At 54.9% G+C, this 27,430-nt stretch overlaps 1 protein-coding gene across 1 annotated transcript in view; it reads right to left on the reverse strand.

The window, feature by feature from the left end:
- The window catches only part of LOC100352879 (scavenger receptor cysteine-rich domain-containing protein DMBT1), a 65,103-nt gene that overhangs the window by 17,977 nt on the left and 19,696 nt on the right, over positions 1–27,430 (reverse strand). Inside the window, exons 15-30 of the mRNA XM_070058320.1 lie at positions 26,913–27,130; positions 25,002–25,319; positions 24,502–24,543; positions 21,123–21,276; positions 15,867–16,084; positions 14,949–15,260; positions 14,264–14,296; positions 12,868–13,021; positions 11,656–11,873; positions 10,833–11,144; positions 9,590–9,640; positions 8,709–8,972; positions 7,627–7,938; positions 7,115–7,138; positions 6,408–6,452; positions 4,840–5,790 (exon numbers count right to left, since the gene is read on the reverse strand). Coding sequence (XP_069914421.1) covers positions 4,840–5,790; positions 6,408–6,452; positions 7,115–7,138; positions 7,627–7,938; positions 8,709–8,972; positions 9,590–9,640; positions 10,833–11,144; positions 11,656–11,873; positions 12,868–13,021; positions 14,264–14,296; positions 14,949–15,260; positions 15,867–16,084; positions 21,123–21,276; positions 24,502–24,543; positions 25,002–25,319; positions 26,913–27,130 — 3,626 coding nt within the window. The remainder of the gene's footprint in view (positions 1–4,839; positions 5,791–6,407; positions 6,453–7,114; positions 7,139–7,626; positions 7,939–8,708; positions 8,973–9,589; positions 9,641–10,832; positions 11,145–11,655; positions 11,874–12,867; positions 13,022–14,263; positions 14,297–14,948; positions 15,261–15,866; positions 16,085–21,122; positions 21,277–24,501; positions 24,544–25,001; positions 25,320–26,912; positions 27,131–27,430) is intronic.

The raw sequence follows: 27,430 nt of genomic DNA on the forward strand, positions 1-27,430 counted from the left end.
CGGCATTGCCCCGTTTTCCTTAGAGGTTAGTGTCTGCCACGCCTGGGATAGTTTAGAGGAAACTGGGAGTTGGGGTGACTTGAGGTGAGCTGAGACTTCTCCTCCAACTTTTAAACCACACAGTGTTCACCCCAAGCTCTGGGATGATCTTCAGGGTGCGCGGAGGCAGGAAGTTTGCAAGAGGACACAGGGTTGTTGACACTGGAAAGCCAAGCCAGGTCTGGGCAGGTGGCAGCTGACACATTCCTGGGGAGAGTGACTCCTGCGTGTCCAGCACTGCTTACTGTACAGGTGTGGACACCCAGTCCCCAAGGCAAGGTGTCCATTCTCGTCCTGCTCTACAGACGAAGAGACCAAGGCCCTGAGAGCAGGGGGCTTGCCCACGTCACCCGGCTGGTTAAGGCTGCAGCCACAACGTAACATCCAAGTCCGCGATGCTGCATTACTTCTTAAAAGGTTTCAGTGACCAAAGAGGTCGGAGAAACATTGGTTTAAACAAAAATCCTTTACCAAAAGTTGCATGTCCCTGGCTCAGTCTCTGGTACCGTGAAACACACGTGGGAGATGAGGTACCCTACTATTTTCTGAAAATGCAGATTTAAGGAGGAGTTTTGGGAGAGGTGTGTGAAGTCCTGTGATGGTTTGGAAAAAGCCAGGCTTACTGAAGAGTCCCATGTGTGGGTGCTGGGGAGCACGTGCGTGAAGCCGGGCCACTAAATGCGATCCCAGAGCAGCCGTGACACCAGGGGAAGGAACAGACGACAAAGACTGCATCTCACCGATCTTTTCAATTTCCCGCCCCAGTCCATGAGTGCGTAAACACCTTACATGAGTTGAGATGAGCTTGACATTTAGTTTCATAAGAGATATAAACTCCAACCCTAACCACATGCAAGGTGATAGCCACGCATCGGATTCATAGAAAGCAAGAATGAAAATAAAATTACCAGGTGTCGTGGTCATTTCTGTGGCTGATGCTGAAATTGTAGAATAAATAGGAATTTAGAAGACACATTTTTCTTTACTTCAAAATGTATACCTTAGATGCATTAAAATCAACACAGACAACTTCTGGAATGTGAAGCTAAAAATGAGAAGCTCTCGTAGTTGAGACTGAAATGGACACAGGGATGCACGGGGAGGAGCAACATTCACAGCCCAGGGAGAGGAAGGAGCGGCCGCTCACTGCGCCCGGACAGCGGCCCCTTCCCGACTCTGACCTCAGGTTTCTAACGTTGATTCCTCATTTTCACCAAAGCAGTTTTATAACAAAACCAAGTTATCTGAACACTATAGAAAAGTGGCCCCTTAACATCATAAAGCCTGTTGGGACCCCTGATTCAGCATTCATTTGCTTTTTAAAAAATTTATTTTAGGGGCCAGCGCTGTGGTGCAGCAGGTTAAAGCCCTAGCCTGAAGTGCAGGTATCCCATATGGGCGCCGGTTCTAGTACCAGCTGCTCCTCTTCCTATCCAGCTCACTGCTATGGCCTGGGAAAGCAGTGGCAGATGGCCCAAATCCTTGGGCCCCTGCACCCACATGGGAGACCTGGAAGAAGCTCCTGGCTTTGGATCAGCCCAGCTCTAGCCATTGCAGCCATTTGGGGAGTGAAGCAGTAGATAGAAGATCTCTCTCTCTCTCTCTCTTTCTCTCTCTCTCTGTAACTCTTTCGAATAAATAAAATGAATCTTTAAAAAATAAAAATAATTTTATTTTATTTTAAACCTTTGTTTGCTAGGCAGAAAGATGGGAGGTAGGAGGGGACCCAGGATTATGTTCCACCTGCTGCCTTTTCCACCTCCCACCCCCACATACCTGCAATGGCTGGGCTGGTCCAGGCTGAAGCTGGGAACCAGGCACTCAGTCCAGGCCTCCCACATGGGTGGCAGGCACCCAACTACCTGTACCGTCACCTGCTGCTCCCAGTACGCACATTAGCAGAAAACCGAGCTGGGACTCAAAGCCAGGCACACTGATATGGGATGCGGGCATGCCAAGGGGTGTCTCAACCACCATGCCCGCCCCCATCTCCTTCTGCTGACGATCTACTGCAGTGGAAGTGCACAGCTCAGTGGGCTGTTCACTGGGAGGCGAGCCCCACGGCGGGAGGATTGCTGTCTGCTGAGTTCACCTGGACACCCTCAGTACCCGGGTGCACCTCAGTGCCAGGCACGTATGAAGTGCTCCAGAGACATCTGCTAAATAAGTGGATGAATGAATTAAATTAAATGCATTATATTCTATTATTTTAGACTTTGTCCTATAAAATTAAGATAAGCTGAGTAGTAGATATTTCATTTACTCTTTTTTTTTCTTTTCAAAAGATTTGTTTGATTTATTTGAAAGGCAAAGAGAGAGAGAGAGAGAGAGAGAGAGAGAGAGATATCTTCTATCCACTGGTTCACTACCCAAATGGCTGCAACGGTCAGAGCTGGGCCAGGCTGAAGCCAGGAACCTGGAACTCCATCTGGGTCTCCCACGTGGGTGGCAGGGGCCCAGGGGCTTGGGCCATCCTCCACTGCTTCCCCAGGTGCACTAATGGGGAGCTGGCTCAGAAGTGGAGCATCCTGGATTCCAACCGTCACCCCTGTGGATGCCAGCATTGCAGGTGGCAGTTAACCTGCTGTGCCACAACACCGGCAGCATATGACTTTTTTTTTCATATTCTACTTTTTTGGCAAGAGAAAGAAAAGAGATAATGCACAAACTGGGCTGACTTTCCAAGAAGACAGAAGTGATCTCAAACCAGAAAGGCCAAAAAGGAAATAGCACTGAGGGCGAGAGGAACCAGGATTTGTTCATGTAGCTCCCCAGACCAGCGCAACCAAGTCAGCACTAGAGCTCAACACAGACCGTGCTGGGACGAAGCAAGGAAGGACCGCTGTGCCTACAGTGGCAACTTCTGGGGACTGCAGAGCCCGCGGGCCCTCGGAGGCATCCCTGGTGTTGGATCAAACCCTGGGCAGACAGCAAACGAGGGGAGGGAGCATGCCAGGGCAGCCTCCCAGATCCAAGGTCAGGGTAGCACACAGGTGGAGGGACTCTGGGTTGGCGCTGGCTTGTGCTGTACCTGCTGATCCCGTGAGCCTCAGCACGTGGACACTGCACTGTCCCTGGGCACGTGTTTAGGGGACCTCAGTGGGACCCAAAAGTCCCCATGTTAATTCCCAGGTCCCCACCAAGAGTCATGGATCTGGCAGCCATAGGAGAAAGCCGGGAGTGAGTACCTGAGTGGATGACCCCACATCCTTGAGGTGGCCACAGCTGTGGACGGACAGGCCCCGATGGTAGCACAGGCCGAGCAAGGCCTGGTGGCCCTCACACTGCTCCCCAACCCTCCCTGCATGTCCACACCCCAGGGCCCTGAAGCCCCGCCCCCCAGCTGCCTGCACACACGGTGCCCCACGTGCCTCTGTGCTGGGTTCAAGGTGCCCATCAACCAACCTGATGGTGGGCAGGCCTGGGGAAGACCCACAGGCCGCTGCTGGACCCGGGCAGGCGATTTCTGACGGGACTTTGCTTCAGTTTGTATACTGATATACCCACACTCTAGAGACCCAGAAACTCTTGTTCTTGGTCACAAGGAACGGAGCCCAGTTGGAGCTGATAAACGCACTGCCCGGCTGTTCCAGCCCATTTCTGGTTCCCAGGGTTTTGTTCCCTCCTTCCCATCTTTGAATTGGAAATACGGTAGATATAAGAGTAAGGATGAATACTTATTTGGGAGTCAAGCCATGAAATTGATAGGCAGTAACATTGGGTTATGTTGCGTTCAACTTTTCACGCTTTCCTCTGGGCCAAACTCGCCCCCACTGGCCCAAGTTCAAAGTCTAAATATGTTTTTCATGAACCAGAGGGGAGCAGCAGCCAGCTCTGCTCATCACCTCGCCCTCTGTGCCTCTGTGTTTTTTTTTTTTGTTTTATGTTTGTTTGTTTGTTTGTTTGTTTGTTTTTTACAGATAGAGTTATAGACAGTGAGAGAGAGAAAGAGACAGAGAAAGGTCTTCCTTCCATTGGTTCACTCCCCAAATGGCTGCTACAGCCCGTGCTGCGCCGATCCGAAGCCAGGAGCCAGGTGCTTCCTCCTGGTCTCCTCTGCAGGTGCAGGCGCCCAAGCACTTGGGCCATCCTCCACTGCCTTCCCAGACCACAGCAGAGAGCTGGACTGGAAGAGGAGCAACTGGGACTAGAACCCGGCACCCATATGGGATTCCGGCGCCACAGGCGGACGATTAGCCTAGCACGCCATGGCGCCAGCCCGCCTCGCCCTCCATTTTGACTCTGAATTTCCTCCGTCCTGGGGAGGCATGAATGTAAGTTGGCACCAGCAGAGCTGCTGTAACCGCAGGGAGGCCCCAGAAGGACCGAGTGACCAGGAAGCCCTGGGACACACAGCGAGAGGGTCCTCACCGACCGTGGGAGCCGATGCTGCGGATGCTGGCGCTAGCTCGGCACCTGGGAGAGAACACCCGAGGCGTCTGAGTGAGCGGAGGTGAGTGCTGACGAAGCTGAGGGGGCACGTGAGTTGCCGCCTGTGCCTGTGTGGCGGTTCAGAACATTCTGGAAAAGGCAGCACCCACGCTGCGGGGGCTCCAGATGCCTCTCCCTTGCTGGGTGAGACCCCGACCCATCGTTCTGGAAGCCTCTCCCTGAACTCTACGGGAAGCTGTCAACTTCCGGAAACATCCTGTCTCATCCGGGCCCTCGGGGAGCGGCGGTGGCTCTGGGGTTCGTGGAGGCCGCTGTCGGGGCTGGGGGTCACAGGTGTGTTTTTCACACAATTATTTAGTAAAAAAAAAAAAAAGGCATCAAATCGGGCATTCAGCATTCTCATTCAACTGTTTAGGGTGGCTGCACGAAGCTGTCCCTGTGCGAGGAAGTCCCCGTCCAGGTAACGAGCAGAGCAGGTGGCTCTTTCTGGGAAGGAGCTTCGGAGAAATGCATGAACTTGGCGCACGTAGGCAACCACTCCTGGGAGCGGGGAGGCGCCCAGGGCCCAGGCAGAACCTCCTGGCTGAGGGCGCTGCTTGGTCATGATCTCTCCCAGGCCCAGGGGAATGGGCTGTGACGTCGGGCAGGGCACCTTCCTCTCCTGACACCGGGCGACCAGCGTCCTGGGTTGTCTGAGTCCAAGGAGGGTTCCCAAGACGTGGGATGCCCAGTGCTGAAACCAGGGCCCTTCCGGGCAAACCAGGAGAACTGGTTCACCCGACCTGGGCCCGCAGGTCGGCCAGGGTTGGCTTGAGAGGTGGGTGCTGTGGGAGGCTGGATGGGGAACCTGGCTTTGCAGGGGGCAAGTACCCGAGCAGATGGCCCCGGCGTCCTCACGGTGGCCGCAGTTATGGACGGACAGGCCAAGGTGGTGGCACCGCCCCAGGCTGCTCTCGGTGCCTGTGCACCTCACATCGTCTAGAAAGATGGGGCTGGAGCCATCGCCAAACAGACTCCCCCCGGGGGCCTCCAGGGCGAGCCCGCAGCCCAGCTGCCGGCACACCGCCTGGGCGGCAGGTAGCTGCCAGAGGTCGTCGCACACAGACCCCCAGGTGCCACTGTGGCGGATCTCCACGCGGCCCTGGCACCTGCTCCTCCCATCGGCCGGTCTCAGCACCGGCAGATCTGCAGGAGCCAAGAACCATGGCGGCCTGAGAAGGGCCCTTCCATTCTCCCACGGGGTGGTGCTTCCAGTTAGGAACCTGAGCCCCTCTACTGTCTGCTGTTGGGGTGGGGACGCCCACGGGGGCATTGCACATGCAGAGCAAGAGGCACGGCTGCTTTCTGCGTGTGCAATTCAGCACAGACTCCACGCTGCCTGTCCTCACCAGCAGCTGTCACCGGGCCCTCGCAAACAGCATCCTACGTCCACGCCCAGTTGCTGTCATCTCCCACGTGGTTTCTCTAAAATTTCAGACCCAGGCAGCCTGAGTGTCTGCAGTTCAGACTTTGCCAGCTCAGGTCTCCCAGAGAACGTCATGAGATTCTCAGGACAAAAGGAGTTTTCTTTTCCTTGAATCTGGAAAACCCTGCCGGGAGACGACAGGGGGGCTTGGGGGTCGGACGATCGAGCAGAGGAAGACGCAGCCCCTCTGCTGCAGGAAATGAGGGGTTGGCCACGGGCGGGTTCCTCGGCACCCAGAGTTGACTCTCAGGGTTTGAGCCCCCAGAGATGGGGCTGGGTCAGGGGGTCCCTGCAAGAGGGGCCAGTAAGAGTGCCCGGGGGCCCAGGCGCCCGCTCTGGTGCTGCGAGGTGAGGGCTCCGTGTCGGGACCCCTGGCCTAGGAGACGGAGCCAGCACAGCTTTCACTCTGTTCTGCCTGTTGCCCTGGAAACAGCTGCTGCTTTCCTGTTGGCCGCCGCCGGCGGGACCCCAGCCTCCGACAAGCTACACCACGTAGGAATGGGAAGAGTACCTATTGGATGGAAAACGTGCCGGTGCGCCCCGGGAGTCGAAGACACTGCACAAGCGAAGAAGGAAGCCAGTCACCCTGAGAACATTCCAGACAAACACAGCGCGACGGCATCTTGCAGACACCGCGTGGAGCGCGTAAACGGGCTGGCACGACCAACCCCATGCAGTCTCTAGTCAGTCACTGCTTACAGTGTGATGGCGGCTCTCGGGTGTGTGCACACCGTTCTGATGAACAGCACAAAAGAAAGCAAATTCCTACGGGGACTGAGATACGGTCCCTGCAGGCAGGACACATTTCAGTGAGTGCATGTGGGGTCCCAGGTAGGGCTGCAGGGGGAGGAGCAGCTCCCGGCCCCAGCCCCTCCTGCCCTCAGGCCCTAGGCCCTCCTGGCCCCCAGGCCCCCCTACCCCCAGGCCCTCCTGCCCTGTTGGGCTTGCCAAGGTTGGTATGAATTACCAATTTGGGTCAAGAGCTGGAGTCTTAGACATGGAAGGAATGATACTTTAACCTCTAACACCCAGAGCAGCCTTACCCCTGGGTGCACACAGCAGGACCCCAAGGAATGAGACACAGCCCTGGATCCTCAGTTTTTGGGGGGAGGGTGGAAAAGCCTTGACCTTGGGGGCAACGTCAGGAAAGTCAAAGCTCAGAAGGCAGACCCCGCAGTCACCTGTCAGTAGATACACCGGACGGAAACTCAGAGATACCTGGCTGTCCAGCAGCTGTCGCCCCTGTGGAGGTGAGAGAAGCACACCGGCTATTTAATGTTAGAAACCAGAGGCGGCTTGCTTTTGAGAACACCGCCCCAGTTTAAACCCAAGAGCACTCGCTGCGAAGCACCCACACTGCCCCCTGCGGGCCACAGCCAGCAATGCATGATCTCAGCTGGCTGGAAAGTGAGGCCAGGGTTCACAGATGTTGTCTTAGCTAAACACCAATGACGGCGGTCAGCCAGTTGGCCAAACGTTCCGTGTGGATTGTCCGAGAGTCGCCCTCCGAGACTGGAGCCCTAATTTTCTCCATGTCACAACCTGCTCTGCTCACTCAGGTCGAATGGGGCCCTCCCCTGCACTAAGCAGCTGGCAAACCGTTCCGAGTTGGAGCGGAAACTCTCATGGTCATGGGGGAAGGCCCAAGGCTGGGCCTTTTCCAGCTCTCTCTGGGAATTCCAGGCCTGGCACGGGCAGCCCCACCACTGGTCAGGAGGCCCTGCGCTCACCTGAGCAGATGACACCGGCATCCTCGTGGTGGCCACAGTCGTGGCTGAACCAGCCTCGGTGAGCACACTCTTCCAGGGAGGACTCCCTTCCGGTGCACCTGACGTCATCCAGGAGGATGTGGCCCGAGCCGGGGCTGAAGCTGTCCCCCGAGAGGGCGGACACAGCCAGACCGCAGCCCAGCTGCCTGCAGACCACGTGCGCATTCTCCACGGACCAGCTGTCGTCACACACGGTGCCCCACGTGTCGGTGTGGTAGACCTCGACTCGGCCCTCACACCGGCTCGACCCGTTCACCAGCCGCAGGCGCAGACCTTGGCGGGAATTCCAAAGAACGGCTTCCGTGAAGGCTTCCCCAGGAGGCTGCCGGAAGAGCCAGCTGCGTCCTGGGAAACGTGCGCTGACAGCCGCAGAGCACAGTGCCCCCCCCTTCATTTCACCCTGGTGGTCCTGGGGACCGCTCAGTGGTTTCTTCTGAGGTTACAATTACTAAGAAACAGTTGTTCCTGGGCGAGGTAGACAAGCAACTGGCGGGCTGCATAACTTTCCACTGGGGGAAGGGAGCACTGGGGGAAGGGAGCACTGGGGGAGGGGGCACTGGGGGAGGGGACACTGGGGGAGGGGGCACTGGGGGGAGGGGATGCTCTGGGGAGGAGTCTTGGGGGGAGGGGGCACTGGGGGAAGGAGGCACTTGGAAAGGGGGCACTGGGGGAGAGGACACTGGGGGAGGGGGCAATGGGGAGGGGTCTTGGGGGGAGGGGGCACTGGGGGAAGGAGGCACTCGGAAATGGGGCACTGGGACAGGGGGCACTGGGGGAGGGGATGCTCTCGGGAGGGGTCTTGGGGGAGGGGGCACTGGTGGAAGGGGGCACTGGGGGAGGGGATGCTCTGGGGAGGGGGCACTGGGAGAGGGGACACTGGGGGGAGGGGATGCTCTGGGGAGGGGTCTTGGGGGAGGGGCATTGGGGGAGGGGCACTAGAGGAAGGTAGAAATGGCAGGAACACTTCCTTCCACTGTAATATGAGGGTTTCTGAGCTAAAACTCTACAAAGGGAAGGCAGTGGAAAGGAGAGGAAAGGATTACCTGCTGAGGTGGGCATCGCTGTTGACTTTGGGAAGGATGCTAAGGACAGACAGAAAACAAAAGAAAATGACACAGCTTTTAGGTTAAGGTCAGACATATTCAGCTCCGGGTCGGCTGTCAGAGGGCTCTCCGCCCTGTGCATGAACCACAGACAGTTTCTGATTCTAGACTGGGTCCCTTCCGGTGCCCCTTCGGTGGGGGGTCCTCCTTCCATCACCCAGCTGGTGTGTGCAGGGAGTACAAGGCAGCTGATGCTCCCACAAGCTCAAGGACACCCAAGCGTGGTGCTTGGCGGCTGATTTGAAACACAGACGTAGTTTAAAGTCAAGAACGGATCTGCTCTCCAGGAAGCCCTACCTGGCCCTTCCTCGGAGGGCGGGCGCGTTTCTCACTTTCCTAACCCTTCCTTACATACTGCACTTTACTCTTAAAGACCTGGACGAGCAGCTGACCGGATGTGACGTGTAACACCTGCTGGGCCGATCACAGAGTCAGGAGCAAACAGAAAAGCGATGTCGCTTTCAGCGTCTTCATTCTCGACAGTGTGTCAAGCAGAGAGCAGCACACAGAGGTAACCCCGGTAGTGCTCTGGCCTCGGGCAAGGTGGGGTCGGGAGACTGAGACGGACACCCCAATGGCACGCCCTGCCACAGCTACTCTGCAGACAGAGCCCTGAATCCCAACACACCCAGGGAGGCAAATGCCCCAGCCCTCCGCAGCCCCGTGCCAGGAGGAACCTGCGGCGAGAAGCAGCTCAGAGGTCTGCCAGAGGCAGGCCGGTACACGGTGAAGCAGGACGCCGGCTCCTGAACCACCGCCCCTCTGCCGGTCACTCTGCCCAGGTCAGCTACGGCTGATCCGTGAAGAATGCGGGAAGGTACCTGACACGGTGGAACTCTCGGCAGCTGATGGTGTCGAGTGAGGAGGAGAGGCTGTGAAAGAGAGAGTGGGAGGTCATCCCCCTTCTTTGCTCTTAAACCCAAGGGGGTGACCTGCTTGCTTGCATCAGAAATACACAATGTCTTGTCTGGGGAGAGACTGCCCTTATCTGAGCTTCTTAGTTTTTCTAAAGATGTATTTATCTGAGAGAGAGAGAGAGAGAGAGAGAGAGAGAGAGAGAGAGAGAGAGGTCTTCTAGGTGCTGGTTTACAACCCAAAAGGCCACAATGACTGGGACTGGGCCAGGTGGAAGCCAGGAGCCCAGGACCCCATCCAGGCTTCCCACCTGGGTGGCAGGGACCCAAGCACTTGGGCCATCTTCTGCTGCTTTCCCAGGTGCATTAGCAGGGGGCTGGATTGGAAGCGGAGCAGCCGGACTTCGAGCTCTGACACGAGTTGCCAGGGTTGCAAGCGTTGGCTTAACTCCCAGTGCCATAGTGCTGACCCCTGGGGCACTGACCCCGACCCCCAGCTTCTCTCCTCTCTGAACCTTCCATGGCCCCTCCCCCTCCTACGCCCTCCCCTCTCTCAGGTCGTCTAGCTGATAAGCAAGTTTGGCTCTTCCCAGCCTAACCCAGAGGGATGCAGGTGGGGACTTCTGAAGTTGTTTGCAGAGGCTCAGCTGGTGCAAGCCTGAGGCCTGCGAGCCCTGGGCTGGCTCCCAGCTGTTAGGAGAGTCCCGTGTTCTCTGTAGAACTGGGGATTGAGCAAAGGGACGACCCACCCCTGCTGGGCTGAGGGATAATCTGAGAGGCGCCTCTTCTACCTTAAGTGTCGTGTATTTATCATCCTAAAATTAAAAAATTATATCTGTTCCATTCTGATTAAGGATATTTTCAGAGATGCATGGGTGTGAAGGGATTAGATTAGAAAATTCGTTGTTTATAAACATTGGTTTTTTGCCACTGTGATTTTAGGGATCATTGGTGGTAAGTGGTCCTGACTTTCCTTTTATCATGGTGCTATAAAGTCGTCTTGCAAAATAGGTCCATATAGGTTAAAAAAAAAAGAGGTCAACTTAAGGGAAGTATTAAGAAAATTGCAGAGTGGGTGGCAGGGATCATGCAGGGGGCCAGAGGGGCCAACCTTTGGGGAACAGTAGGCCGGGGCTCTGGGGACTTCCTATAGCCTTAAGCAGCCAAGCGGGAGCCTCCCAGTTGCCCCCAGCTCCGGGTCAGGGCCCACCTGAGCAGACGGCGCTGGCGTCCTCATGGTGGCCACAGTTGTGGGCAAACCAGCCATTGTGCAGGCACCACCACAGCTTGGCTTCCGTCCCCACGCACTCCACATCATCTAGAGCGACGGGACCCTCGCCGCGCTTGAAATGCGCCTGTCCCGGGGCTGCCACAGCCCCGCCGCAGCCCAGCTGCCCGCACACCACCTGGGCGTCGCGCAGGTCCCAGCTGTCGTCACACACCGTGCCCCAGGTGCCGTTGTAGTACAGCTCCACGCGGCCTTCACACCGGTGGCTGCCGTCCATCAGCCTGATGGCCACCCCTGGGAGAGGAGGCGCACGAGTCAGCGCTCTGGGCCCACGGGCATCGCTGCCGGGGGCCCTCCCACCCTCGGGGGCCGAGCCGGCCCTAGGGGCACTTTGGCTTTGAAGACTGGGGGAGGGGGTGTCAAGGCTTTTCTCCAGACTGGGTTAACTCTCTCCTTGATGGAGGTGAAGGAGGACCCTCAGCCTTGGTCAACACCACCAGCTCGGTTGCTGCCTCGGCGTGGAGTAGCTCTCTTCAAGCCAGGTGAGAAGAAACCACACACGGTTTGGAATGAAACAAGGGCAAGTGGAGGACCTTCCTCAGCACCGCGGGCTGGCCTTGACCGTCAGAAGATATGAGCAGGTGCATTCTTCCAGGGCAGTGCCAAGTGTTTGGTCCGGGTCTCCAAGTCACGTGACTCCCAAGCAGCACAGGGAGCCCCCTTTCAGGTCCCCAGGGCCCACTCGCCTGAGCTGGCCATCCAGCACTCTCCCTTGGGCCAGGGGCTGAGACAGCCAGGGACCTACCAGCGTCATTCTCATCCGGCACCAGAGACTCGTAGGAGGCGTGGAAGCCGCTGTTGGTGATGATGGCGTCGCTGTGGAACACCACGGTCAGGTGGTTTGCAGAGGAGGTGAATACCCGGGCGGCCCCGGAACAGAACTTCCCCAGCGAGAACGGCTCGCTCTGCGGACCATCGAAGATTTCGATGAAGTCGTATGGGCAGCCGTAGAAATTTTCCAGCCTGTGAAGCAAGATGGCTTCTTCAGACCCAGTCCGCTGGGGCTCTCTTCCCAGCCAGATGGGCTTGGGCAGGCTCCGGGAAAGCTACCTGAAATCTACATCTCATGCAGGGGCTGGAGGAAGCCCTGGCCCTACAGACACGGGAGGTTTAATGGTCAGAGGTCTAATCCCATAACTCAGTGCGGCTTTCTACTGTACTGCAAGCACGTGGAACAGGGTGTAAGCAGCACTGATGGACACACTTGTGCCCCTCCCCTGACTCAGCCCCCTCTCCCTCCCCTCTCCTTCCACGAAGCGGCTTCAGCGCAGGGTTTCTTTTGACCTCCTTCCAGCCAGTCCACAAACAAGTGGCGGCAGCCTGCACCGCGTCCACGTTTCTCCTGCTTGTTCCACAGCGAGCACACCACGTGGTGACCGCGACGTGTGGACGCACTGGTGCCCTACTGATGGACAAGCAGCTGGATTCCGCCTGCTCCTGCTGTGCTTCCCTAGTTATTCTCGCCTGCACAGCAAACTCCTGGAACCGGGGCTGCTGGGTTAAGAGGTCTGTGTGTTTAAATTTTGACGTATGATACAATGAGCCCCCAAAGCCTAGCTCACATATTTTTAAACCATCTTAACCTTTAGTTAAAAATTTATTTATTTGAGAGGGAGGTTTCCTCTCCAAAGGCCTGCAACAAAGCTGGGGCTGGACCAGGCTGAAGCACAGAAGTCAATTCAGGTCTCCCGTGGGCGTGGCAGGAACCCAATCACGCCAGCTATCCAGGGTCCACGTTAGCAGGAAGCGGGAGTCAGCTGTGGAGCCCAGGCCTTGCAACGTGGGATGCAGGCCCTTGAACTGACCTCGGAACTGCTAGGCCAAGAGCCACTCCCCCCCAACTCACTTTTAAAAATTAGTTATGGGGACTTTCCGAGAGCAGGGGAGGAGGCGGGCAGGGAAGCAGGGCTGCGTAACTGGGTGAAGATGATGGTGAAGGTAGCAAATGTTTACTCACTTTACCACTTGAAAGGTAAGCTTGACGTGGGCCCTGCTATCCACCTGTATGTCCCAGGCACACACCACGTTTGTGGGGTACTTCCGAGGGTACCAAGGACTGGAGAGGGAGCCTGAGCTATTTGTGAGCAAGCCGCCACACTGCAAGGCGTCGTCTGTGAGACACAGAGAATCTCGTCAGAAGGGGCACGGGCCGCTGCAACTGTTTCCTTTCAGTGGGGCCGAGAGGGGAGAGTGGGGACAGAAGGAAGAGGAACCTGATCTGAAACTGTCAGCGTGGGAGACACGGAGCCCCTCACACCGACCTTCAGCAGACGAAGGTCATTACCGGTCCCTCCGCCAGGAGCAAGGGGCAGTGCGATGGACTGGTAAAGTGTGCGCTTGCATGGTAAGGGTGCAAAGACAAGGCAAACCAAAGCACCCTTTCCCAGCGCAGGGCTCTGCTAAGCAGCTGGCCGTGGGGGGCCCCTGGTTGTTTGCTAAAGCAGGGAGGGAGGCCACTAGCCTGGTGCAGCACCCACACCGAGACCCAGCCCAGTCAATGGTCCTAACAGCCAGACACCACCAACCAGCCTCCAGCTGGGACCTCCTGGTAGAAATGATCCAAATAAAGCTGATCCTGAACTTGAACCAGTCAAATGCTGTCTCTGCCTGGCTTCAGGTTCCCTCTGTGCCTTCCCCTGAGGCTGCCCTGGTGGAATATCAGGCCGGGCCAGTTTGGAGCTGCCCCCTGCATAAACTGCTCCCTGGTCAGGTAAATCTTCGAACTTTTCAAGGGCCAGAATTCACCGTTTACCAATCATGGAGCACATCCTATTGATAGCTGGAATATTGGATTTGGTTAAAGTGGAGTTGGTGAAAGGCCTTGTCTGTGCCACAGCTTGTCACGTGACAAAGGGAGAAAGCATTTGTCCTGGTCCTGGAAGAGCTCAAATTGAAAACGAAGCAAATACAACCGCCCAGGAAGAGCTTACACAACTTGTAAAGGCATTGCCACTAGTGAGGTCCGTGGAAACGCACAGGAAAAGTCACAAGTTTGGACATTTGCATGCCGAGTGCTTGGACGGGGTTGCTCCATCTGCCCCACGGAGGGCCGAGCCTGGGGTTCCTGCTCCCTCCGAGCACGGCCACCACTGCCGCTGGCCCTCCCTGCTCAGCGGACGGGCTCAGGCACCCCGCTGGCTGGGAGAGCACTTCTGGTGCACCTGAACTCTCCTCCCTCCCACGTCTCTCTGCACGCTCTATGGCCCCTCAGCCCCACCACGTTACCAGCCCCAGTGGGCTGCCTCGCTCTTCTAGTGAGCTACAGAGTGCCCCAACTTCAGAACTGGACAGCAGCGGGGATTTGCGTACGTCAGGGGCCCGGCCACCAGCTGGACGGTAGGGAAGAGCAATACCTGCTGGTGCTGCATCCGGACTGCCATCGATCCCTGATACAAAGACGGGGGAGAGGATGAGAGACGGCTTGAGTAAGGCGGTCCGTGATTCCCAGGGGCTTTTCCCAGGGTGAAAGCTCCTACTCTGCTCTGGAGAGCCGGGTCCCAAGATGAGCCGCCCGAGTGCGGGGCGCTGTGCTTTCCCGAGGGCTCAGACACACCGTGTCTGTAGGTTTGGGGTCGGGTACTGGGCTGGATGAGCTTTAGTGATAGAGTTGAGCTGTGTCTTTCACCCGGTCCCTCGGGAGGGCAGCACTCAGACGCTGGGGCTGCCTGTGACCTCGGATACACCATTGCTGCAACGGAAAGGTGGTGCCAACAGCGCCTGCTTCCTCAGAGGCTGTGACGGGCGCGTGCAGACACCGCTTTGGAGCAGGGCCTCGTGTCAACCGCCCCCGGCCACCAGCTCCTGTTTATACTCAGGGTGAGTAGACCGTGCCGTTCCACGGACAGGGCATCGGACAACACAGACCCTCTGTCTAATCACAGCTCTTCAGGAGGGACCCGGGACATTTTACAGGTGCACCAACTTAAAGGAAGGAAATCGACTCTTAAGCAAATTGACTTCCAACTCTGGCCTGACGCCCAGGGCTCATTCCCAGTCACCGCCTGCTGGCTTGGACAGCCCCCTTCGGGGCTCGCTCACCTGAGCAGATGGCGCTGGCGTCCTGGTGGTGCCCGCAGTTGTGGGAGAACCATCCGCTGTGCCTGCATTGCCACACCTTGGCCTCGGCCCCTGTGCACTGCATGTCATCCAGCAGGATGTGGCCGGTGCCTCCGTCGAAGTAGCTCTGCGGGGGGGCCGACAGAGCGTCCCCGCAGCCGAGCTGCTGGCACACCACCCTGGCGTCCGACAGGTCCCAGCCGTCGTCGCACACCGTGCCCCAGGTGCCGTTGTAGGAGACTTCCACCCGGCCTTCACACCTGTGGCTGCCATTCACCAGACGGAGGGACATGTCTGGGGGACAGTGACAGGGGGCTTCTGAGCGGGGGAGCTGCCCCCAGACGCCAGGGCAGACAGCGTTCTCCAGCCCCGGGGCACATGCTCCTGCGTTAGGGTGCTGGACTCTCAGTAGGGTGGCCTTGGGACCCAATTGGGAGGACAAGTTACACGGTCAACCCTGAGCAGGCGCCCCTGAGACCTCGGGGTGCCCCTCACATCCTGCTGCAGAGCCTGGGAGGTTCTCGCTGGCTTTCCTGTTGAATTATCTGAGCTGCAGTTTTAGACAATTCTGTCCCAGAAGGGATGCCCCCACTGCATTTTCCCTGCTTTTGCGGAGGAAGGAGCTCTCGTCTGAGTGCTTGACTGGCACACACACAGCCAAGGACGCGAGCCTTCGGCCTCTTGTTTCTTCAGCCTGGTGCTTTGGTGGAGGACGGTGACGGTGGGTGCACAGCCGGGGTGAGAGGTGGGGCTGGGGGCTGTTAGCGCCAGCGTGCATGTCCCCGGAACATCGTTAGTGAAGGCGCGCTCAGCAGGTCAGTTCTGGAAAGCGTCTCCTTTCTTACAGGGAACAAGTACAAACCAGCCCCATTTCCCTCCAACGACAGCTGGGATACCCACCGCTCGGCTGTGCGTCTTGCTCGACGGCGCTGTACAGAGCACGGAAGCCGGTGCTGGTGACCACGGAGTCGCTTCTGAACACTACGGTCATGATGTTCGAAGAGGAGAGGAAGGTGAGCTCCGCTCCGGCACAGAACCTGCCCATGGAGCGCGAGGCGGCTTGCCGGCCGTCGAAGACTTCCAGGAAGTCGTACGGGCACCCGTAGATGTCCTCTAACCTGCGGAGGGGACGCAGCGTTCATCTCCCCGAGGAAGCCTGCACCAGGTTCTCAGTGGAACCCCCGGCTGCACAGCATCCAGACAGAAACTGCAGCCAGCGCTGCCACCTCCTCCCAACACAGTCTCCGCCCCCAGCCCTCCCTCCGCCCTAGACCTCCTGCATGTCGCCTGAGTCTCCCTCCTGTCCCTCCCCACAGGGCGCCCCAGGGCTGTCAGACTCTCCCCTCTCTCACCTGGTCTATTTCAGCCGCCTCCCCCTCCCGGAGGGCTTGGCTTTCCCTCTCTCCTGCCAGTCTCCTCTCTACCTCGAGTGGCTCCATCACATCCTCCGCTCTCAAAGTCCCTGCACCCCACCTGGCCTCACTGAGTGAAATTCTCAAGCAGACCCGGAGGCGGAGAAATAACCATAGCTGTGAAAGCTTGGAGGCCTGTGGGCTAGGCCTCTTCCCATCAGTGCTGCAAATAATCTGGCCCTGCACAAGTGTTTGCACGCCATTCAGCAGCCTGCGTGATCAGAGCTCTCCCGAGCATCCTGCCTCGGGCTGTCTCCTCCCCTCTCACTCTAACCACACATGCAGTGTGTTTTCCGTCCAGCACGGATCAACTTGCCACCAGCAGGCATTGCCCGTGGGTCTCTGTTTATTCTGAGTTCTATCTGGCTGCCCCTCTAGACCGTAGGCGCCGTGAGGGTGGAGCGCTTGTCAGTGTGGTTTGGCTCTCTGAGCTCATTCCTAGGCCAGGCCCTGCGACAGCAGGAGCTGCGTGAATGTATGGTGACCGTGCACCCACATTGATCTAACACGGCACACGCATCTCAAAACTGAACAAAGTCACTGAGCCAGCTCCTGAGAGCCGCCTTCTGCTGATGGATTGCCTGGTTGATAGGCTAGAGCTGTCAAGCGTTCCAGTGCCAGGTTCAAGTGCGGACACCCAGGAGCCGCTCCGCCACTGTCACGTCTGGACAGCTTCAGGGTTAAACTCCTAACCGCCCTCATTGTCTCCTCTATTTTTGCCGGTTTCGAGTTTACTCATCAGGCTTCCCATTCTTAACTTTCTCCCAGTTGAAAATGTAACTTGACACTATTGACTTGAAAAAAGTTAAATGCAATATAACTTTACAACACAACCCCCCACCCCACCCCCAGAATTCTGGTTATTTTGTGTTATGGGAGAGTTCACTGCGTTTAGAGAAAGAAAAAAGGATAGGTATGATTTGTAAATAGAAAGTATTTGATCTCATAAATCGTAGTAGTGCCTTAATGTGTGAGAAGTGTGTGTGTGTGTGTACATATATTTGTGAAAGTTTAAAATCATTGATTTCACCAAATTAAATTTGTTTTACAAGGGAAAAATGCCAAGATATGCACATTCATGTTTATTTTTTTAATTTTTTTAATTTTTTTAATTTTTTGACAGGCAGAGTGGACAGTGAGAGAGAGAGACAGAGAGAAAGGTCTTCCTTTACCGTTGGTTCACCCTCCAATGGCTGCCGCGGCCGGCGTGCTGCGGCCGGTGCACCGCGCTGATCCAATGGCAGGAGCCAGGAGCCAGGTGCTTTTCCTGGTCTCCCATGGGGTGCAGGGCCCAAGCACCTGGGCCATCCTCCACTGCACTCCCTGGCCACAGCAGAGAGCTGGCCTGGAAGAGGGGCAACCGGGACAGAATCCGGCGCCCGACCGGGACTAGAACCTGGTGTGCCGGCGCCGCTAGGCGGAGGATTAGCCTAGTGAGCCGCGGCGCCGGCCCACATTCATGTTTAAATAACAGAAAGTAGCCTTTGAGACCTAGGTTATAAGTTTCATTCTGTTCATTGTATAAATTAATACACAATGGACACAGATGTATTTGCGTACAAACTAAATACCACATTTGAAACCCTGCAATTGCTGGTCACATCTGTTCCAGTGCAGCAAAAGCCAAGTACCTTCAAATAAGCCATTTTTATGTGCTTAAGAAAATGTAAATAACATTTGTGTAAGGTAACAGTGTGGCAGCCGCAGGGCTGGCGTCACGTGGAGACCAGGCCTGAAGAATCCCTGAGCAGACAAGGCCAGCCAGGGCTCAGGCGTGATCTCCACCTTGCTTGATGTGTGCAACACAAGGAAAACTGAGCTGTTTTATGTAAATGCTGACGCTAAAGAAACAGCAGGGGCCAGTGCTGTGGCTTAGCAAGTAAAGCCACCACCCGCAGTGGCGGCGCCAGTCCCACCTGCTCCACTTCCACTCCAGCTCTCTTCCACGGCCTGGGAAAACAGTGGAAGATGGCCTAAGTCCGTGGGCCCCTGCACCCACGTGGGAGACTTGGAGGAAGCTCCAGGCTCCTGGCTTCTAGCTCCAGCTCTTGCGGCCATTTGAGGATTGAACCAGCTGATCTCTCTGTCTCTTACTCTCTGCCTCTGTCTCTCTGCAACTCTGCCTTTCAAATAAATAAATAAATCTTTAAAAAAAAAAAAAAAAACCAGCAGAACTTAAGCTCAATCAGAAGCAGCCAAGAAACAGGCCTTACCGGCGAGGCTCGACCCAGGCGACTGTGTAACCGTAACCAGGCACAGTGCTCTTTGCTTTACTTCTGCTCTGGTTCTGTGATGCCTCCCGCGCAGTCCCCCAGAGGGTCGGAGCTGCCTGATACGCTGTTCAGATAAGCTCTTTGAACATTATGTGCCTCAGTTTACCTTTCTGATGTAGGTGACACTGCAATCTGGGATATCGCTGCATCAGGTAACAGGGCATGCTAGGGGTTTGTTTGTACCACAGCAGGTAAAGCCACCATCTGCAATGCCGGCAGCCCATATGAGCGCCAGTTTGCATTCTGGCTGCTCTGCTTCTGATCCATCTCCATGCTAATGCCCTGGGAAAAGCAGCCGTAGATGGTCCAAGCATTTAGGCCCTCCACACATATGGGAGACCTGGATGAAGCTCCTTGTTCCCAGCTTTGGCCTGGCTCAGCACAGGCGATTGCGGCCATATGGAGAGAGAACCGGTGGATGGAAGATCTCTTTCTCACTGTCTCCCCCTCTCTTGGTAACTCTTTCAAATAAATAAATCTTTTTAAAAATGTACATCCCTAGCAAGAATAAAATGGCATAATTTAGTTTATATAAATTGATAAAATTCCTTACAAATAATTTAAAAAAAATTTTTAAATTTGAGTGGCAGAGTTATAAATACAGAGGAAGAGACAGAGAGAAAGGTCTTCCATCATCTGGTTCACTCCCCGAATGGCCTCAATGGCTGGAGCTGGGCTGTTCTGAAGCCAGGAGCCAGGAGCTTCTTCTGGGTCTCCCACGTGGGTGCAGGGCCCCAAGCACTTGGACCATCTTCTGTTGCTTTCCCAGGCCATAGCAGAGAGCTGGATCGGAAGAGGAGCAGCCGGGACACGAACTGGTGCCCATAAGGATGCCAGCACTGCAGGCGGAGGCTCAGCCTACTGCACCACAGCATCGGCCCGAACCTACAGATGATTTTGGCTATAATTCCCCCAAACCATAATGAAGCAACGTCCTGTAGAGACTGAAGTAGAAAAAACATAAAGCAGCATGCTGCATGCTGTGTAAGTCAGGGACTCTCATCTCCACACCGTGGACCTTTGGTGCTGGGCAATTGTTCCTGGTGTAGGGTTAGGGAGGGCCCTCTTGTGCACTGCAGGCCTCTTAGCAGCATCCCCGGCCTCCGTCCACTAGATGGCAGTGCTGCCCATCAATCATGAGCATCAACGTCCTCAGTGCTGCCACCTGTAGGAAGACACTCACTCCCAGTTGAGAACCCCTGGGATAAATAAATCTAATTTATTTAACAAAATGTAAGTAATAACAAACATAGACTTAGAAACATCAAGTTTCCCCCAAAACTGTGCTCTGGTTCTAGGCAACACAACAGACAAGTCCTTAACTGTGTGCTCTAGAAATTCCAGTAGGAAACTTGTGTTGGAAAACACCCTGTGAGACAGGGCACCGGCTGTGACTGCTGTGTGCAGTAACTGTTTTCCAGGAGTGATGACGAGATAGCCTGTGCCCCGGAACCCTGACCTGGGAATTCATAGGGTTTCTTCACACGTTGCTTTCAACACAGAAATGTGTCGAAGGAATGAATGATAAATATCCCTTGCTCATAGTATGCTATTCCCTCTGACATTAGTTCAGTCTGTATCCAAAAGGAATTTACCCGTCACACCCACCCTTTACTCCACCACCTACTTGCTTTGCATCTTTGAAGGCAGCATTTATCCACTCATACTCGTGAGTGATGTAGCCAACAGACTCAGATAGAAAGAACTGACACAGGGCAGGGGCAGACTAAGGGAAAATATCAGGAAGCGAAAATGACCCAGATGCAACCCAGAAAGACAAAACCAGGGTAAGTATTAATAGGAAATTCAGTAAGTTACTCATGCATTTGTACATATAAGAAGTCTTCAAAGAGTTCATGAAAAATGTATATTATCAAAAAGTTATGCAAGAATTTCAAAATAAACTCTTCTTAACCCCATGAACTCTTAAAAGTATCTTTATATACATGCAAGCATAAACATTACGTATACCTGCATATAAAAAATACATTAAAATGGGATAAAGTCCCTTAAAAACGGGTGATGGAGGCAGTGGCAGGAAGTAGAAGGTGCGTGCTGGGAAGAAAGAATCAACTGTTTGCTTTGCAGAAGAAAAACCTAGGTAGGGACGAGATCGAAATTCTTGGCGGGAAGAGGAAGCAGACTGGCTTTGTGTGCACTGAAGGGAAGAGTGAAGACCACACAGGGCATGGGCAGCAGGGGAGGCACTGGATGCGAATGAGGGGTGAGGTCTTCACGGGGCCACCAGGCCCCGGGGACTCCACGCCAGGGGTCAGGATGCCCAGGTGAAGTCCGCTTTTTGTGTGGGAAGATGAGCTAAGTGACTCAAAGGCCCTCCACAGCTCAGAAGACCAGACCGTTCCCAACCAGCAGGTGCAAGGATGTGCGCCACGGGAAGGCGGCCTCTCTGGGGAACGCATGGAGCCCGGCCAACTCCGGCCTCCACGGCAGAGAGAGGCAAAGCCGCTTACTCCAGGCTCGGGATCCTCAGCTCTATGTGGAACTTCTCAGCCACGTGTAGCACCCAGACGCACTCCACGTTGGTGGGGTAGTTTGCAGGATACCAAGGACTGGAGAAGGCGCCAGAGAGACTGGAAAGCATTCCGCCGCAAGAGTTACTCCCTTCTGCAAGAGAGGAGTGGGGCCGGCGTTGTGACGTGGCGGGTTAAGCTGCCACCTGTGACGCCAACATACCACATGGGTATGGTTCCTGTCCCCGTGTCCCAGCTGCTCCACCTCGAATCCAGTGCCTTGCTAATGTACCCAGGAAGGCAGTGGACGATGGCCCAGTGCTTGGGCCCCTGCCACCCACGTGGGCAACGTGGAGGAAGCTCCTGGCTCCTGGCTTCAGCCTGGTCCAGTCCTGGCTGTTGTAGTCATTTGGGGAATGAATCAATAGATGGAAGATTGCTGTCTCTCTCTCTCCCTCTCTCTCTCTTTCTCTGTAACAATGCCTTTCAAATAAATAAATCTTTAAAAAAGAGAGCATTTGAGAGACTGAAAGCGCCTGTAGTTTCACAGGTGCAGGACCCAGATCCCATCACATTTGGCAGCTGAATCACAAAACGCAAAGACGTTGTGGAGGAGACGGCGCTGTGGCTGCGTTGAGTGACTCCGCCTCCGGCAGGGAGGGGGAAAGGCACACGGTGGCAATGAGGACCTTCCAGGCTGGTAGGCTGGTGATGGAGTTAGATGGACGTATGGAGCACATGTGGAGTGTCTCGGATGTACTTATTGATTTTATTTTTTTACTTTTTTCAGAGGCAGACAGGGGGCTGGAGGGAGAGCACTTGTATCTTCCAGTTCACTCCCCAAATGCCTGTGTCAGGCCAAGCCAGGAGCTGGGACCTCATCCAGGTCTCCTACGTGGGTGGCATGAAGCCATTCGCTTGAGCCATTGCTGCCTCCTCCCAGGGTCTGCATTAGCCGGAAGCTACCGTCAGGAGCCCAAGCGGGGAACTGAACCCAGGTACGCTGCTGTGGGACCCTCCTGCCATGTAACTGCTCTTTGTAGACACCCATTTGGAAGGGTCCATCCCAGGCATTGCTTCCCTTAAGGCAGCGGGATCAAACTGACCCCACCCACAGGTACTTCCCAGCTTATACTTTCAATTAAGACTCACCTCGTGGCACGGGCGCTTGAGTACTGGCTACTGCAAAAATCAAAACCAAAGACCATCAGCAGAGGACCTAGCTCATCAGACCATCAATCATGCGAGTCAGAGGAGTGAACGCACTGCTACGCTACAGTGCTCACACAGGGTGTAGACACACCACTGCTCTTTCCCCCTCTTTCAGCCGATTCACCAGGAAGTCACGGAGCTTCTTTCCTCTTATGTGCCAGGGCTGTCCTGAGATGGACCAGCTCCCGGGGGTCTCCACCGTGACATCACTGGCTTATGACCATCCCACTGTGCCTGCAGAAGTTCATCAAGTCCCCAGATCCATAGGGACTAGAAGCAGGGAGCTGAGAGCGAGGGTGAAGGGGAGGAGAGGCGGGCAGGACAAGCATTCTGCGCAAGGAATTTGGGCCTCCGTGGGGAGCAGCACTGCTGTGCGAGGTCTCTTCTCCCTCCTTTCATAGGTCCTGTTGACTTTGAATTCTGTGCTGCACAAATGTTGATGTTCTCTGTGTGCTTTCAGTCCCCACTGCCTGGCAGCTGAGAGCAGGGCAGCTGTGAAAGCCTGGCCGTTGGGTTGCTGGGAGTTTCTTGAGTTTTCCACTAAGGGCTTCCAGGGGCAGGAAGTGGATGCAAATGGGTCTGATGCGTGGAGAGTCCTGGCTCCCCACTGGTGTGCACCTCGGCCCGCTTTGCCAAAGACACAGAGTCATGAAGGCAACGGATACTATCCACGTGTCTCTCCTTCCTACTCCCCTGCCAGGAAGAGTGTTGGATATCACACAATGCATATTCTCTAACCCAAAGTATGGCAGAAGCGACTTTTCTTTTGCTAAAATGCTTGATAAGCAGTATTTCCCTCCGAGGATGAAATGACAAAAGCTTTGTCTTTATTGCTTGTGCCTAAGTAGGTAGATGTTGCTGGCTCAGGAAAGAGCTTTCAGGGCTAACACTTTCAGGACTGTTATTCAGACATAAGTGACTGCATTCCCTCCATAGTTGCTTTATCCCACGACTCATTTGCTCTGGCCAGCTGTGCACCTCTGCCTCTGGAGACAGACATGGCACGGAGAAGACAAGACCTTCTCAGCTCCAAGAAGACATGGACAGAGAGCATCTGATGACCACAAGCTGTGTCCTCCCCTCTCTGCCACCCTCCTCCTCTCTGGCCCCAGAAGAGAACAGTTGTCTCACTGCAGAAGCAGAGGAAACCCAGAGGAACTTGGAACACTTAACTGTCTGTTGGGTCCTGAGAAAGGGCTCTGGGTGCCCTGTCTGCCCTGCAGGGCTGCTCCATAACTTGTGAGTCCCCGTGCACAGTGCAAAGGTTGGGCATTGTCCAAGAGTAGAAAAATCACTCTCCACTCCCCACAGTGCTGCTGTCCCACCCCACAGCGGGTGGGAAATCCCTGGGATGCACCTAGGACCTTGACCTCAGTGGGCGAGAGACCTCCACCGAGTTCCCTGCCAACCAGCATGCTGGGCTCTGAGATACTGCAGGGTATATCTGAGCCTGACACCTTCCTGGGGCCCAGGCCCCCCTGGAGCAGAGGGTGAAGCAGTCACCGGGCAGGGCCAGGATGCATTAGATGAAAGTAGGGGAATACAGCTGAGAGCCCATCTCCAAGAGGCAGGACCAACAAGAGGCAGGACCATGTGCGCTGGATCTAGTTGGAATCCTGGTGTGGGAGGAGGTCATTGCCACAACTGACTGTGCATAGGTTACAAAAAGGCCTACTCTGCTGTGCTGGCTAAGCCAGGAGCCACAGAAGAGCCCCGCATGGTCAGTGCTCGCCAGCAGTCTGCTCTTGATCCACTGGGAAACAGTTTGATCCTTAATGCATCCTTTTCTCTTGACCGGTTTCATGTTCTGTCCCACGGCCCTGAGAGGTGACCTTTCCACCCTCTCTATACCTGCACAGCCACCATCTTCTCAGCAGTGAACAAACCTTTCTGGTCTCTCCCATCCCACCCCTCTTCACTCTGCCGCTAGACAAGAGAGTCTTGGATGCTGTTCCCATTGGGATATGTGGCTCTTCAATCCCCAAGCTACTGCGCCTCACCTTTGACTACACATGAGACTCTCATGGGGAATTTTAAATATTACTGATGACCAGGAGTGACCCCAGAGACCCTAAAGTGGCTGGCCTGGGGTGTAGCCAGACTGACCTGGCCTGGCCCACCAGCATCTAGGCCAGGACAGAGGGTGCAGTCCTTGTCCTGGACCTACCTGGGGGTGCAGGGGTCACCTCTGGGGCCCAGGTCCCAGCATCTGTACCATGAAAGAAAAGTAGATTTAGGGAATTGAAATAAAATTCTAAGGAGATGAAGAGGTGGTGGCTTTCTTGTTTGGGCAGGACAGGAAGTAGGCTGGGCTTTGTGTTGCGTGAGCAAGCATGGAGGCCTGGGTAGACTCCAGAGAGGCAGCTCTGCACCTGGCTGAGGTGAGAGGCAGAGGGCAGGGGTAGCCAGCTGTGTGGCCCTCAGAAACAGAGCCAGGTTCTCAGTATTCTGTCTGCCTGGCCGAAGGGACAATCACCTGTCAGCTCTCTGTCCCTAGATTCCCTGGCCCTGCTCCATGCATGACCTCCACCCACCACTAAGATGCTTCTGCCTGGGGCTGATGTTATGGTGCAGGGGTGAAGCCACTGCCCGCAATGCCAGCATCCCATATCAGAGCACCTGTTCAAGTGCCCGCTGCTCTACTTCCAATCCAGCAGGAGAGGCTACCTGAGCAGATGACACCAGCATCCTCATGGTGGCCGCAGTTGTGGTCTGACCAGCTGGAGCTGGGGCACTGGCCAAGGTGGCTCTCACTTCCTGAACACTGAATGTTGTCCAGAAGGATGTACCCAGACCCTGGACCAAAGTAGGCTTTTCCAGGAGCAGCGATGGCCCGTCCACAGCCCAGCTGTCTGCACACGACCTCAGCTTCATTCAGGTCCCACAGGTCATCACACACGGTGCCCCAGGCCCCCTGGTGGAAGACCTCCACACGTCCCAAGCACCGGCCGGAGCCGCCCACGAGTTGCAGCACTGGTCCATCTTCTAAACAAAGCAAGATTTTATTTTTGAGTTTCAGAAGTTTTAAGTAGGGATTATTTATAGTTCCTGTGTTTGTTGCCAGGAAAAATACATGAGCCAAATCCTAAGATTGTCTTGATTCCACAATAGGCTTACAGGCTACTGAATGAGACAGAGGTGGATTTGAACCCAGTTCTACTGCTCCCTAGTTCTGGAGCCCTTGGCAAACACTTTGTCTCCCTGGGCTCAGTGTCCCCCTCTGTAAAATGAGAAGCCTAGCAGCATGTCTCACAGAGATGAGACAGGAGACATGAGATGAGACAGAGATGTGGGGATGAGTCCACAGAACCATGCACACAAAGCACCCAGCACCCAGTGTGCTGTGGTTCCTGCAGATCTTGCCATGTACTTTTCTGGGTCCCAGTGCTGGGTCACTGGGGAAGTAGGGTGCCAGCTGCTCGTTGGATGTATTTTGGACAAGTGGAGATTAATTCCCTGGACCACAGGAGTGACATAGAGCCTAGGGCAACAGCCATTTCTGGGCTTAAGGGCTGGGGTCAGTTGGAATCATCTGCTCTCTCCTGCAGACAACCTCTACCATGCTGGCCTTCTTTCTGTTGCTTCTACACGTTCTACATGTTGCTCCCCTTGCACTTGCTGTTCTCTCTGCCCGGAATCCCCTCCGTTGTCACTCATCACGTCACTCCTCAGGGAAGCCGTTCACTTCCATCCAACCCACGGTGCTCCACCCATCACTCTCTATTCTCCCACCTGGCTTTTTATTCCCAGCTTTTGTCTTTCCCCTTCCAATCCTTACTCCAGAACTGGCTTGTGATTTACTTGTTTCTGGGGTCTTGATTCTTCCTTATGCACCCATTCTCACACTAGAATATAAACCCCAAGAGGACAGGTGGCTGTGTTGTGCCCCAACTTCTAAGTGGACCTGGAATGCAGGAGGAGCCTCTGCATATTTTTGGAAGAGTGAAGTGTGATCACGAGACAATGAGAGGTCTGGATGTCAAGCAATAGTGTTTACTTAGCTTTCCCAGGCAAGGTCTCCAACATACATTGGAGGAGCAAATATACAAAGAACTTTCTTATTTGGAAATAATCAATCTGTAAATTTCGGCCAGGGACTTACTTGTGGACTTGGAAGTGTTACTCGGTCTCTCACAGGGGCCCATGAACATGACAAGTCCCACCATTGGCAGGCAGTGTCCTCAAGGGGGAAAATTAGGCTTAGCTGTGGAATGACTGCTATAGGTTCATGATAAGAGTCCCCAAGTCTCTCAGTCCGATGGATGCCAGGTCTGAAACAACCAGTGGGTGCACTTCAGCACTCTGGACAGCTCTCAGTAGGCTGATGGGAGCAGAGGCAGCCTTAGGACCCCTCAGAGCCACAGCTTTCCCTCCAGGCAGTAGCAGCCTCGCCATTGACACACAGGAATTCTCATCACTGCCTTATTGTGGCTTCCCCTGTGGGCCTCATGGTGAGAAAACCTAGCCGCTATGGAGCAAGGCCACTGCAGCCCATGGGAAGTCTTAAACACCAACAGTCCCAGCCTCTTCTCTAGTAGGGTTGTCTTTAAACACCAAAAACCACTTGAAGTTTCCTACCTGACTCTCTTTCGTCCTGTGGAATAGCATTAAACAGAGCATAGAAGCCAACGTTGGTTATCATAGAATCGCTGCGGAAAACCACGGTCATGATGTCTGAAGAGGAGAAAAACAGCACAGCCACAGAGGCACAGAACTTCCCCATGGACAGTGAGGCTATCCTGGGGCCATCAAAGATTTCAACGGAGTCGTAGGGGCACCCCAGGATGTCTTCCAGTCTGGGGGCATAGAAATGGAGGGTTACTGACATTAGAAATTCCTATATATTAATTCTAAAAACATGCAACAACCATAGAGACTGAATACCCAGATTATATTTTAAATTACACGCTATTTTATAAAATACCAGTCAACTCTCTCAAAACTCTGTTTTTGTTGCCTGAGGGAAGCTATGGTTACAAGAGTTAGAAAGCATAATGGTTTTGGCCAACTACATCCTTCATGAGACATTAGGAAATACTAATTTGCACTATAAATAAATTCTTAGCAGACAGATCACCCCAACAACTAGCATACAA

The sequence above is a fragment of the Oryctolagus cuniculus genome, chromosome 15 (assembly GCF_964237555.1).
Source record: "Oryctolagus cuniculus chromosome 15, mOryCun1.1, whole genome shotgun sequence".
Lineage (NCBI taxonomy): Eukaryota > Metazoa > Chordata > Mammalia > Lagomorpha > Leporidae > Oryctolagus > Oryctolagus cuniculus.